Genomic DNA, 14558 nt, shown 5'->3' with positions numbered 1-14558 from the left:
ACGATTTATTGAGCGACGAGTTTCATTTTTTCTTAAAACGCCACGTGGTCAGTTACGGCACGGGGACATCGACAAACGCTTATTTTGCAATGTCATGTAACCTTCAACGCCATTAGCGAGACCAAAGAAAAGGAAACTTCATATCACCACGAAACCGCCGGCCGATTTCAAAATTGCAAGCATCAGACAATATTCACAAACGCAAAAACCAGCGTTCGTCAAAAAGTCCTGACCTATCCAGGTTACCTTTCAAGATCAACCTAATGCTCAAATGACGTAGAGGTTAGGCGATTTATGCAGCAACAAGTGCGGATTTCTCCGGAAACGCGCGGTACGGTCAATTATGGTACGAGAACACCGAGAACGACATTTGTCTTGCAATATTTAGTTATCTGCACGGTTAAAAGCGAGGGCAAAGGACTGTTAACGCATCGGTACCATAAAATTTCAAGCATCAGCACTTTCACGAGCGTGAAAACTAACGTCCGTCACAGAACCCTGAATTGTCAACGTCTTCCCTAGAGATAGAACTCTTGCCTCAAAGAACGGAAAACTCCATATCCCACAAAAGTTCTGGTCAAGATAAACTTTCCAAGCATCAGAATATCTAACGGCGACGAAATTGTAAACACGGCAAGGGCACCACTCACGTGACACACCCGTTCACAAAAAGTCATGTTTGGTGGAAAACCTCCGTTGTATTCCAAAATCAATGACATTTTATACACGCCCTTTATGCTTTATTCATGCAACTGAGTCATCCCTTTTTAGTCCCCCGGACAGTCTCACCAAAAATGGCATGGCAAGGACACGCCAAACACAAAATCATTGACACTTTGTATGCGTGAAATGGCCTGCATGATATAATGAAAATACAGTGGGTTTCACCTGCAAAGAATGTGGGTTCCTTAGGTGTCACCACCAGCTAGCTGTACGCCTCGCCAGCTGTCCGAAACATCAGCAAGTCACCGTCCAAGACGGACAACAGCAAACTCAACAGCACCAAGCTGATTTTCCTGCCGAGCAGTGAATGCGATAACGATAACAACTATCTGTATATCTCGCCCGCGCTTTATTTACAGCCGCACAAAACCACACCTCGCGTGGCGTTTCCCTGCGGCGTAAAACGTTGAGGCAATAGCAGTGACCCGAACATGCTCCGTCGAATACTCATCTGACCACGTATGGCAGGCATTAGGCTGGCAGGTCAGGGGCCAGCTCTGCACATGATTTGGCCCGCCGCTGGCCCGCATTCGTAAGCCAACGGGAATGTCCGCCGGTGATCGCAGAGACAGCATCGGTTCACAGAGTCCCTGAGAGCACACTGCGACGGCCAGAGTGTTACAAATCTCAGTCAGATGGTGACGAAGCAAGCACGGAACCTCCGCCGCGGACACAGCACGCCGCTGATACATCAAAGGTGCAAGACCCGCCCGACCACGGCAACCGAGCCATCCTTTTTGTGTCCCCCCGGGCAGTCTAAGCAAAACATGGCATGGCAGCAGCACGCCAAACACAAAAATGCAAGATCGAGCACATTGCACACGTGCTGCATCACAGGTCATCACGCGTGAGGTCACAGGGCCAGGATACGCAGCCTGGCTCTTCCTGTGCCTTTCTGTCCCGCCTGCAGCGCTCCGCTGGGCCAGCCCGCCTCGCTTCCCCGCGGCCAACCACGCCGCGGGCGAGTTTACCTCAGCTTCAGGAGAGGTCTGCGCCACGGGCGAGTTTATTTCAGCTCCAGGAGTCTGCACCGTGGGAGAGTCCATCTCAGCTCCAGGGGAGATCTGCGCCGCGGGCGAGTTCACCACAGCTCCAGGGGAGGTCTGCACCGCGGGCGAGTTCACCTCGGCTCAGGGGCAGATGGAGAGCACGACGAGCCTCAGCTGGGCGGCGCGTGCTTCTCGAGGATGAGCCGCTCAGCACTGTAAATCTTGCAGAGGACCAGGTAGTCTCTGAAGAGCTTGAAGAGCGGGTAGAAGCTGATGAAGAGCAGGACGGAGCCAGAGATGAGCTGATACCACTCGGCGGCGCGAATCAGCAGCACCGTCTCCGTCAGCGCGGCACACACCTGCAGGCCGAGTGCCACGCACTGCGGCAGCGACGGGTTGTAGAACAGCATCTGCGGACGGCCAAACCCGGTCAGCCGCAGCGGGGGTGGCCGCCGGGCGTCCAGCGGCCCCGTCCCGGGCATCGGCACATGGAGAGGGTCGCTTACTGCCCACGCTGCAGTGGCGCAGCCAGGGGGTGGACTCGAGACACTTAGCCCCCTCTCCCGATCAAACAAACTATTTATAGTTTAAAAGGCACACGTCCTACCAAGAAGAGCGACATATATAGTCCAACAGTCGTACATGAGTCACAAGACTGGCGATGGAGTGCATATGTACGGCACGCAGCTGAAATAATTGTCTAAAGAGCCGAAGAAAACCACCATTGATAGCCCATTGATACGCTCGATAATGTAGCTATTAGCATCCATGGCTTTGTTGGTCTGTTCGCCGTGCGTTAGTACTGCCAATAGAGCTCGGACCTGCTCGTAACAAATTATCCCCTCCTGTCGCAAAGCCTGGTTTCGCCCCTACAGCGTTGTGACAAACCACCATCTGACAACGCCACGTAAACTATCTACCAGCGGCCAGATGTTAGTGATGTGGAGAAAAATAGAAACATGTCCACCAGAAAGACACTTTGGCATCAAATGCCTCGACACAACCCATGCCCGTGACGGTCCAGCCACACGGTAGCAAGGATGCGCGGGTGACCCGACGAGCCGTCAGCAGCCAGCCGCAGGGGAGACAGAGCACATGGAACACACACACACACGCCAGGCGTCGGCGCTCACATAGAAGCGTTCGTGGTGCGAGTTGCCCGGCTCCGCGGCGGCCGACATGGCGTCGCAGCGGTAGAACTCGCGGCAGTGCTTCGTGAGGACGCCCTTGGACCACAGCTGGTCACGGCTCCACCTGGAACCAGACCGCCGTCAAAACCAAAGCCGGCGCTTCGTGACATCGGAGCTTGTCCCACCCAACCGTCCCAAAATCTGCCGTCCGAGAGGCTGAAACTATCTTAGGGGCTGTCACTGCGATAGGGATGTTGGTCTCTTATTACCCTAGTAGGACGCTCCTCGCAATGTTGGAGCAGCCAGGTGACGAGTGGTCGTGAATGCCGCCATCGTGAAGTTGACTGTGTAACGAGTGAAGTGTCTGAGAACACGCACTGTGACCAAAACAAGGTATGTTGGACGGCCACTGGTCACAAGAGTCTGGGCTCGATGCCGGTGAACTGGGGAGACGAAAACGCCCCATCTTTCAGAATCCAAAGTAATATTCGAAGCGCGCGGGTCCAAAAAGCGACACTTGCCGTTTCTAGTTCGATTGCCGACGTCATTATGAATTGTATTAAGATTGTGGCTTAGTAACTTCTGGAGGGTGTAGGTTGATTTCATTGAGTAAATCTCCCCTGTTTGCTGAAACCTGACATAGTCCTCTGACATTGTCCACAAAGCAGCAGCGTCATGCTATGCGCTCGCATGCGCATGACTGACCGCACAGATCGGCCCACTTTCGTTTCTGCTCCCCTCTCCATCGAATGGTCTGATGCTGTTGCGGCGCCGGGTCGTTCAGCTCGGCATTGTGCTTTCAACCCCGCTCATGACACGCACAGCCCAGCTGCGGGTCAGCGCAGCAATGGCTGCCCGACCGACCTATCCACAAGCCACACACGGGCGCCGGTCGCCGCCTCCTCTGCGCTGGCACGCACATCCGCGCACCGGCCGCCGGGCCGCGCCCACTGCCCTCGGCGCACTCACGGGTTGAAGGAGATGTGCGCGCGCCGGTCGTCCACGCGGGACCAGGTGCCCAGGTGGAGCGCCGACCGGTGCAGGATGTCGCAGTAGCGCGGCGGGAAACAGTACACCACGTACAGCGTCATGCTGGACAGGAACACAAACGTGGCGTGCTGCGTCACCCAGAACGTGTCGTACTGCAGCGTGCTCTGCAACGCCGGCACAGAACGTGTCATACTGCGTCCCGGGACGGAGCTCAAAACGCGCCGTACCGCATGTATTGTAAAACGTATTACAGAACATGACGTGCTGCACGCTTCCTATCGAGCAGAGCAAATCATACGATGCTAAGTGCTCTGAAAAAGCCCGGGACGTGCCGTATCCCACCGCGGCGCATCCCACCTCGGCGTATCTAACCGTGACATATACCACTGCGCCGCATCTCACTGCGATGTATCCAACCGCGCCGTATCTCACTGCGGTGTACCCCACCGCGCCGTATCTCACTGCGATGTATTCCACCGTGGCGTATCCCACCGGGCCGTAACCCATCGTGCTGCATCTCTTCGCGCCTTATCCCACCGTGCCGTATCCCACCGCGCCCAGAAACGAACAGAGCGTGTCGTGCTACAACGCGCTCTGGAACTAACAGAATGTGGCGCAATACAGCACGCCATGAGATCGGGCTTAGAACGTGTCGTAATTAACATCATTTGTAACATACTTCATCCTTGGGAGCCAAGTTCACAACGTGTCTCACTACAATGTGGTCTAGAACGAACACAGACCACGCCGTACTGCAACGTGCTCTGGGGTGGATGACAGGCTTCACAAGTGTTCCAAGAACGAAGTCAACGTTTGTATTTAAGGGTGTTCTGGAACGAACGCATAACGTGTCGTACCGCAAAGCACTGTAGAAGGAAAGCAGGAGCAGGTCGTACTCCAGCTGGCTCCGTAACAGAAAGCAGAACGTGTCGTAACGCAACATGCTTTGGAAAAAAACTCAGTAAGTGTAGCACTGCTGTGTGTTCTGCAGGAGTTCAGGGCATGATGAGCACTGAATAAACTATAGGAAAAGGGACAAAACGCGTAGTGCTGCAAAATGTTCTTGGACAAAGCTCAGCATATCGTGCTGGAGCGTTCGATGGCACGGGGTATGACACGGCCCACGTTGCTTCCTACTCGCACAGGTAGATACAAGCCGGCGGAAACGATCATGGTTTTCACAGCAAGTCTCCCAGCGAACTGACTGAGTGCATGCAAAGGAATTGGGAATGCAGATTATTCCGCCCGGACATGCGTCTCGAAGGCAATGTATGCGTCCGTCCTGAAGCACAAAAACCTGTCTCCTAGTCAGACTACCTAACGCTTCACCACCGGAAGCAGTACCTGGGCGAAGAAGAGAGGCACTATGCCGACATAGTAGCCGACCATCAGCGCGTTGAACAGCGTCTGCTTGATCCTGGCGTTGAAGTCACCCTTCAGCACCTCCACCTCCTGACGAATACCCTCGGGATTGGAGGTGCACGCGTGGTAGATGGGGCGCGGCTTCACTGCAGCGGAACGGTGGCGGTGACGAACGCAGACCGGCAGCGACGCGCGATACGGTGAACACGGAATTGTAATTGTCACTCACTGGAACAACGTCACCGACGACAGAGAACACTGCCACAAACAAGAGCCTTTCACTCACAGCGCGGTCCGTGGGGTGCTCACAGCAAAACGGCAGGAACAGGTAGTGGACCAGCTCAATAATAGTTGGCTATGAACGCAATACGTGGAACACAGCATCCGATGAAAACAGGTGTCTTAACATGCACTCTTCTTAATGGTTGATTTGGACTCGCAACGATTCCCGATCTACGGTTCCTCATAGTAGAAAACTAACACATCATGAGACCAGCATCCCAAGTGATGCAATGCCCATGCAATTTTCAACTCCGCCTTTTAAGCCACACTTTTCGGGTACTTTGAACTGTGTGACGGCCTCTGGCTGCTCTGCAGAGATCCCTCACATATTCTCCAACACTGCGGACTCCCGACACGCAATGCTCCGGTCACTGCAGACTCAGACAGTATATACTCAGGTAAATGCAGACTCAGCAAGGTAATAGTCAGATCCCTGCGGGCTCCGACGGGTAATGCTCCGGTCACTGCGGATTCCAACAGGTAAAGCTCTGGTCACTGCGGACTTAGACCTTATATACTACGGTCAATGCGGACTCAGAAAGGTAATGGTCCGATTACTGCGGACCCCGACAGGTAATGGTCCGATCACTGCGGACTTCGACTGGTAATGGTCCGATCACTGCGGACTTCGACAGGTAATGGTCCGATTACTGCGGACTCCGACAGGCAATGGTCCGATCACTGCGGACTCCGGCAGGTAATGTTCCGATCACTGCGGACTTCGGCAGCTAATGGTCCGATCACTGCGGACTCCCAGTTAATGTTTCGGTCACTGCGGACCCCGACAGGCAATGCTCCGGTCATTACCACTGCGCTCTTCTCAGCTCTACAAGGCACCAACACCTCACTCATACAGCAACACTCCTTTCCGTACGGATGCTTGGACCAGCGCTCGTAGCTGGTCGTGGCGAGGACACGGCGACTGTACATACCTGACGTGCCCTGTCGCATCTGGGAGTACTCCGGTATCAGGTCCAGAAACGGCTCCAGGGACGGCCCAAATATGATGAAGTAGATGACAATCCTGTGAGGGAAGGTCACGACTTCACGAAATAAAACAGGAGTATAGCACAGAACGACATTTAGTGGTGATAACATCAACCAAGCAGTAAGATTACCATTACTTTTGCAACGAACTGCGCATCTAGCGTGTTCTGAATCGGGAAAATGCGCATAAATGCCGCAGCCCCGCCATAGGCACACAGCCATACCCATCCTATGTGCACAAACGTTGGCGAGCGTTGTTTGAGTGCGTCAGGGCCGTCTGCACTGACATGATGATCCTGATCGACGCAGATGCCGTAGACAGACCGACAACGCCGTAGCTGCACCAGGGGCACCAGGTGGCTCTACTAACGGATCACTCAACGCCCGCCAGCAACGGCCTATCCGGTCATCTACGCTCGCAGCGCAAACGGACGGAGAGCCAACCGCATACGGTGGATGAGGGCGATCAGGGGCACGGGCCCGTCCCAACACGTCGTCCGGCATCGGTTGCCAACAGTACGACATGCTAAGAAACAATCAAAAGAAGCCTCCAGCACACGCCTCTAGCTATGCCTCAGGCTGCGATGTTGCCTCTCTGCCGTGCAAAGGTAAAACAGCGTGTCATTTTTTGACAGAATTTACTTTTAAAATCATCTCATTGCCCAACTTATGGTGTTTCTGACGCTTTCCTCATTTGTGCAGCTCGACGTTTTCATGAGAAATTATTTTGAAAAAATATTTTCGGACAAAAACGTATAACATGACAGGTAAAAGCACGTATGTCTCAAATTGAAACGTCCACAGCATGGATGACACTACATACGTGCATTTACGTTTGCATGCGACGCTGCAGTGTAGAAACATGTGCTTCTGACGGAGTCCCCAGAAACGTGAGTGCCTCAGGACATCGTCGCTACACCCGAGGCAGCCGACGGGTCCAGAGATAGTCACGACACCGGAGCAGCTGACGGCTGCAGAGATCGTTACGACACCGGAGCAGCCGACGGGTCAGCAATCGTTGCAACACCGGAGCGGCCGACGGGTCCAGAGATCGTTGTGACGCCGGATCAGCCGACGGGTCCAGAGCTCGTCGCGACACCGGAGCAGCCGACGGGTCCAGAGATCGTTGCGACACCGGATCAGCCGACGGGTCCAGAGATCGTTGCGACACCGGAGCAGCCGAGGGTCAGAGATCGTTGCGACACCGGAGCAGCCGACGGGTCCAGAGATCGTTGCGACACCGGAGCAGCCGACAGGTCCAGAAATCGTCGCAACACCAAAGCAGCCGACGGGTCCAGAGATCGTTGCGACACCGGAGCAGCCGACGGGTCCAGAGATCGTTGCGACACCGGAGCAGCCGACGGGTCCAAAGATCGTTGCGACACCAGGACAGCCGACGGGTGGAGGGATCATCGCGACAAGGGAGCAGCCGACGGGTCCAGAGATCGACGCTGATGAAAACGATGAGAATTTGCGACTCATCAAACCACCCAGAACTGAAACCTGCCTCGAGAATGGCTGGTGCGCTGGGAACGTTTCCAAAGCACTGCGCCACATCGCTTCATCCTATGCTTGCTCATAAGCAGTTCCGGGAAGACGTGGCCAGACAATCGACGCGAGCACCAACAGGGTGACAGGGCGGAGACGCAAAAAAAGGTCGCTGCAAGGTTAGCAGAGGCGCGCAGTGCACTGGAGAGAACGCAGACAGCTGACCCTGCGTCGCTTAACCGGCCACTTCTGGTGGTCAGTCAGTTTCCGCTTCTTCTTCACTCAGGCAAGCAGCGATCATTTGCGCTGTTACGTGACCTGGCCGTGCCCATTGTCCTGCCAGTGTCCGGTAGCCGGGCACCGCGTTCACGTATGTCCCACGGAAGTTTACTGGTGGGTACCGATAGTGTAGTGGTTAAACCGCGTGTCTGGGAAACCACCGGTACGGGGTTCAATTGTCCGCGGAGTCCACGCTTCCTTCCAGGGTGAGAGGCCAGCGACGCTATAAAGCCTTGGAAGCTGAGTGCGTCTTGAGCTCGAATGACAGGACAAATATCTCCATGGGGACAGCTGACTGCAAAATCTTGTTAGTTACCGAATATTTCGAATGAAATATTTGGTAACTATTTGGGAAGGTTTTAGGATGGCAAACGTACGAATTTCAAAGTTCAAAGCATCTAAGATTGCAGCGTTATGTATACGCACCGCTGCAACGTAGATGGCTTACGTCAGGTCAAATAACAGTTGGAGGCTGCGGCTTTTTAACGGATTCGGGAAGCATGTGAACAGGAACACATGAACTTGATATAACAGAAACGGCCTCGGGCTCCTGGTTTTTTGGCATGATGAGTTCATAGTTTTTAGGCTGATAATTATCGACCTACGATATGCCAAGAGACAATGGTTAAACGACGATATCAAGCAACCATTCGTACCCAGTATCTCAGTACTGACAATATAACTGATGTTTACTTGATACTCGTTTAACTAATGCTTCCAAGCAGTGGAATGAATATGCCATCATTTAATTCGTTAATAAACATGATAGCGAGTTCACAAAATTGGTATGAAACGCGCAGCGGACCTTAAAAATATGTCTGAATGTGTGTATTTGCTGGGAATAGGCTTGCAAGAGGCTTGCATTTCAGGCTTGCACATTCTTTTGCCGATGCATTTCAAAGCACTAGTGCATCAAATGCATTGCATCTATTTGCGGCAAAATACGTGTGTCATTCGTCGGCGAAATGTGTTTTTTGCCAACGATCCCCAGTTCACAAAATTAAACAGATGCGTATGTGCCACCCTGCAAGAGACATACGTACTTTTCCCTTTGCATAATGAAGTTTGGTGGGACAAATTTTGTCTAGGTAAAAGCATTTCGACACTTCGGAAAATAGCTTGCACAGTGTGATAACATTTTGGTACCATCCAATGTACTGTACGCAGCGGTTCCAGTCATATGATTTGTTCTTATGGTGCGGCACTTGTGACGCAAGCTATTGCACCAAACGGAAAATCAGCCCGCCCGCTGAACGGAAAATCGGCTTTCCTAAATTTATCATTTGCAAGAAAGTGCAATATATATGGTTTTACCTTTGCCCGGCAGCTCTACGTTGCAAGGGTAGAACACGATACATGAGCAGATAGCATAATACTTACAAGTAATACAAGTAGAGAATGTGGACGATGTGGTGTTTCATGAAGATCTGATACGTAAACCAGGATAGCAGGGAGAAAACTATCAGCAGCACGAGCACCCTGAAAGATTCGGCCGGTCAGCATTTCACAAGTGAAAAAATATATCTTCAAAAAGTGATCCACACACTTCACCAACCACAATGCTGACACAAGTCCTGAACGCTGTGAAGTGAATGCTGACACAAGTCCACAAGTCCTGAACGCCTTCCGCGATGCCTGTACCATCTCCGTCGGGTCAGCACGGCGCGTCTGCCGCGACCCGGCACGGGTCTAAAATATATTCAGTCGACCGCGTCCCGCCGGCGTGACCAGCGAAACCCAGTGCCTGGAGGTGGCGCGAGAGGCCGGAGAAGGCGGGACCGACGGGTGCCCTGGGGTGCGCGGATGGGAAGGACGGGGCCGAACGCAGCTGAGGGAGATGGCAACGGATTGGATTACGTGGTATGGAATGGCAATGGATCCCACGGGATGGAGCGGAATACAGCACCGGAAGAGTCGGACGTGACACGACCGACGGTGCGGGACAGTCGGACAGGTGACCGTGACCGTGACCGTGACCGTGACCGTGACCGTGACCGTGACCGCGACCGCGACCGCGACCGCGACCGCGACCGCGACCGCGACCGCGACCGCGACCGCGACCGCGACGGTGACGGTGACGGTGACGGTGACGGTGACGGGAACGGGAACGGGAACGGGAACGGGAACGGGAACGGGAACGGGAACGGGAACGGGAACGGGAACGGGAACGGGAACGGGAACGGGAACGGGACCGGGACCGGGGCATTGCACTCACCGGCTCGTTAGGTACATGAAGTGCGCGATCTTTCTCGGCAAGTAGTTGAGACTGATATGCTTCAGCACGGCCCAGACAAAGCGGCGACAGAGCAGCGTCAGCACGAAGCCAGCCACGTCCGTGTCGATCAGGTACAGATTCTGAAACGGCCGGGCACTCGGGTGGGCGTGCAACATACGGTAGAGCCGCATGTCACATGACAGAAAAATGCTTGCATTCAGTCATGCAACATCCATGGAGACACAACACAATACGTCCATACACCAAATACAGCAAGCAGCTCAGTGCTTCATAATGGATAATTTGGAACAATAGCGCGCCAGTGGGCTTCTTGACGCCACCAGAATGTCCGAAAACGAAAATGTCACTCACGTCATATTAAAAGTAACGACCAAAAAATCCCACAATGAATATTAGATACAACAGAGCGAGCTATGACAATTTTCAGCAGCATGTCTCTCGTAGTTCAAAAAGGCACGCACCACAAAAAATATTGGAGGCCAGCGACCGCTCTCGGCCAGCAAGTGTTTCCGTGCAGCACAGGGGGCGAGGGACAACCATAAACATCAAATAGACGAAACGTGAAATCAAATCGGATGTGACAGGGGTGAGACGCTGTTCTCCATACCGTCATAATCTAGGATATCAGCATACTTTAAATGGTACATAGTAAAGCGCGGGGGGGACCCTCACCATAGCGTATGCGGTGTAGGAGTGTGGCAGCCACCAGATGGTGCGGTACATGTTGAGGTACTGCAGGCCCAGCCCGGTGCACACAAACACCACCATCAGCGCCTCGAAGAAGAGCTCGCCATCGCGCGGAATGTCCGGGATGAGCACGTGCTGCAGGTAGGGGACCTGCCACGACCGCTCCTCCACCACAGACCTGGCGGAATGTCCGGGGTGAGCACATGCTGCAGGCAGGGGACCTGTCAAGACCGCTCCTCCCCCACAGACCTGGGGTATCTCTGGGGTGAGCACGTGCTGCACGTAAGAGACCTGCCCCGACCGCTCCACCGCCCTTCCACGACAGCCCTGACGAAATTTCCAGGATACACATGTGCTGCACGTGAGGAACCTGCCACGGGGGTGCCGGCAGCGTAGTGGTTAACGCGTCTGCGTTAACCACTGCACGTCTGGGAAACCAGAGGTACGGGGTTCGATTCCCCGCGGTGCCTGCCCTTCCTGCCATGGTGAGAGGCAGGCGACGCCATATAGCCTCAGCAGCTGAGTGCGTTGTAAAGCCCCAGTGACAAAACGGTCCAGGGCAAGCCTCCACGGCAGACATGCACCTGCCCTACAGGTCAAAAATGGCATCATCACTCAAATCGAGTGATCTGTTAAAGCCAACCAGGCATTTGTCTGTAGGAAGGTCAGAGCAGCCTGATGGCAATCAAGCACTGCATGATGAATGACTCTACATACCAACTCTGCATCCTCCAGGTGGTAAAGATACCTTCAATTTGTCAAAAACTTTATATGGTATGATACAGCCTTGACTTGGAGCCTTTTTACTTCATAACATCAGATGGACTACTCATACTCATATCAGCTGGACTACAGACAGCACTCACAGGGGAGCATATCACACCATCCATGCCACACAGACCATGAAGGGAAAGTCTTGAGGCTTTGAAGCTCAACAATGACACATTGATCTTGAAGACCAATGGAGTGTGCCAAAGTTGTTGGGGACACTCCTGCCAGCAGTAAGGCTGGCAGTTGGGTGCCTTTTGGGTTCCAGATTAGCACACTTACTTGGTGCGGATGTCAGCGGGCAGCAGCGTCTTGGGCAGAGGTGCACGTGGCAGGTTTCGGCGCCCACCTGCCATGGCCCCCTGGCACACACCCCAATGCTGGTTAGAACCTAGTGATATAACTGACCTAATGCACCAGGTAGAACTAGACACCAGTGTCACAAAGGTGGCACAACCAGAGTCAATCGCATGGAACAATTTTCAGTTTTCAATGGAGATTTTTACACTAACATCTAGGAAAATGATATACATTCAGTGATGACAGTTTGAAGGCTGCTTACTTTTGGAACTCACTGACACATGATGCTAAGTGCATTAATTGAATGTCAACTTGCAAAACTGGTAATGGTAAGTGAAGTGAACTGTCATGCACCATATATTTATTGTCTGGAACATGCTATTATAAATGCTACAAAAGTATAGGGAATTAATAAGGTGCATTATGCACATCAAGTTCACATATATGTAAAGTCAGAATGGTATGCCCTGCACACTCAGTATTTGATTTAACATACTTCCCAATTTGGTGTTCAGGGACCAATGTGTGGACTAGTCTAGTGAACTAGTGATTGAAGGTGTTTATAATGTGATACTAAGATCAGACATTTCCAGAAATCTTTGAAACAAGTTTACCTTGGGACCATGTCACACATCACACAAAAACTTAGCTTGAGTATGTGTGCTCAAAAGGGTATATAACCAGGATTACCTTCTGTATTAATTTCACATTTGTGTTGCAGCTGCCCAGTTCAATTCTGCATCCATTTTGGTGAATAAATGAATTCCTGTTGATTAAGCCAAATTAACCATTCACAGGCTAAACATTATAAGCAACTCCTTGTAACCAGTTTATCACGCTGCAAGAAATTAGCAATATTAATGACACATCAGTAATGACCAATGGCAAAAATCTACAAGAGCTCTCTAGGCACTATTGTCGTCTTAGTGTGAGGCGTCCAGGCTGCCCATGTAGCGAACTGACATTCATGCCATAGCCCGGCTTATGGCTACACAGCAATGCTTCACCAACAAAATATCGCACTTACGAAATTCAGGCAAGCGCGCAATTGATTGACGGCTTTCGGGTTGTTACAGCACCCCAGCAACGAGGGCATAAACAGTCCAGGACCAGCGTGGACAGCTGATTGGAATGGTCCGCTTGCTGATACGCAGAGCCGGCCACCACATTGGCACAGCCAATAAACATAGACTCGCTTTGACTGAGCAGTTGCAACGCACAGGTAAGGGGTTCCGTGGATCCTCTCGGAAGGAAAAATTTTAGCTGCGAGCTCATCTCAAACGGCTTTACGAGATAATGTCACATGCCAAGGATCCTTAAACACCTATTTCTTTTATTACACTGTTCTATGAGTTTCCCGCAGGGAAAAATTCCCGCGGCCAACCTCCACGACCGCTACCTGCGCGGACGGTCCACCGCGCTCACACCGAGCGATGGAGAGGCCGCATCCTCCTGTATCCCCGGCGCTCTAGCTCCCCGCGAGGGTCGGCTGCAGTCGCATCCGATGTGTATGGGCGACATCCGTTCGGACAGCCTGTAGAGCGTGGGCCCACCGCTGACGACCGCCGCGACGTCGCCGCCGGCCCGGATGGTTCTGCCGCACTCACGCCAAGTATCGGCAGAACCGCCTTTCTCCCTAGCGTTCGTGGGACAAGTGTCGTGGGATTCACCCGCCGTTGTGCCAGATTTTGTTGTGGGCGTCCAGGGGCACGATGTATGATACTGCCTTGGGGTGGGCGTCGACACACTTGGTGCCGCGCGACGCTGCCGGTGTCCACGGGTCAGCAGCCGCGTATGTGGCGCCGACGTGCGAGTCGTCATGGGAGTAGAAACGGGGGGGGGGAGGGGGGGCAAGGGGCTATGCCCCCCACTTTTCAAGGTGGGAGGCCAGCGATGTTAACTGCCCCCCCCCCCACACACACACTTTTCAGATTATGGTTGCATTGAGCTTACTTTTGCACTGCGTTAAACATGCATGCCGATTTACCTAGTTAACCAGCTATCTCCCTTAAGATGCGTCATCTTTTTCGTTCGCTCATTGGCCATCGCTCAATACTACAGCCGCAAAGGCCGGCGCCGGACGGCCTGGAGACTGCAACGCCGGGGGTCGAGGCTGTTATTGCTATGACTTGCGAGCACGCATGTTCAACACCATGCTACGCAGTTTTTTTTATCAGTAATCAGCTCTGACAGGATGTTGAGCATTATAAGACGAACATGGGCTAGCCAACTTAATGCAAATTATGAACCCCATTTCATCTGCAATCTACAGTCAGGGAGAACTCAATATCTCTGAAGAACACAGAAAAACATGGAACTGGAGTCCATGTGAAAACT

The 14558-nt window shown here is 52.9% G+C and overlaps 1 protein-coding gene across 2 annotated transcripts; it reads right to left on the bottom strand.

Annotated features, from left to right (window-relative positions):
* Positions 1–3: 3 nt before the first annotated feature.
* Positions 4–13330, bottom strand: LOC119100849 (transmembrane protein 39A). 2 transcript variants are annotated; one of them, XM_037224012.1, is made up of 11 exons: positions 13249–13307; positions 12912–12987; positions 12204–12283; positions 11139–11331; positions 10446–10585; positions 9611–9709; positions 6409–6500; positions 5177–5340; positions 3812–3996; positions 2846–2966; positions 4–2122 (listed from the first exon to the last, which is right to left on the bottom strand). In XM_037224012.1, exons 3-11 carry the CDS (start codon positions 12275–12277, stop codon positions 1883–1885), a joined length of 1308 nt encoding a protein of 435 aa, XP_037079907.1. In that variant the 5' UTR covers positions 12278–12283; positions 12912–12987; positions 13249–13307; the 3' UTR covers positions 4–1882. The 2 variants fall into 2 exon arrangements, with proteins under 2 accessions (XP_037079907.1, XP_037079906.1); XM_037224011.1 differs by lacking the exon at positions 12912–12987 and having other exon boundaries at positions 13249–13330.
* Positions 13331–14558: the final 1228 nt, after the last annotated feature.

Source organism: Pollicipes pollicipes, unplaced genomic scaffold (genome assembly GCF_011947565.3).
Source record: "Pollicipes pollicipes isolate AB1234 unplaced genomic scaffold, Ppol_2.1 Scaffold_4881;HRSCAF=5763_pilon_pilon_pilon, whole genome shotgun sequence".
Taxonomy (NCBI): domain Eukaryota; kingdom Metazoa; phylum Arthropoda; class Thecostraca; order Pollicipedomorpha; family Pollicipedidae; genus Pollicipes; species Pollicipes pollicipes.
This window is presented reverse-complemented; position numbering and strand designations above follow the sequence as displayed.

Coding starts and splice junctions, on each gene's coding strand:
- LOC119100849 (XM_037224011.1), bottom strand. CDS start 13,317: ATGCCCTCGTTGCTGGGGTGCTGTAACAACCCGAAAGCCGTCAATCAA. Junction 12,284..13,248: donor TGCGCGCTTGCCTGAATTTC/GTAAGTGCGATA, acceptor GGTGTGTGCCAG/GGGGCCATGGCAGGTGGGCG. Junction 2,123..2,845: donor CGCACCACGAACGCTTCTAT/GTGAGCGCCGAC, acceptor GGCCGTCCGCAG/ATGCTGTTCTACAACCCGTC.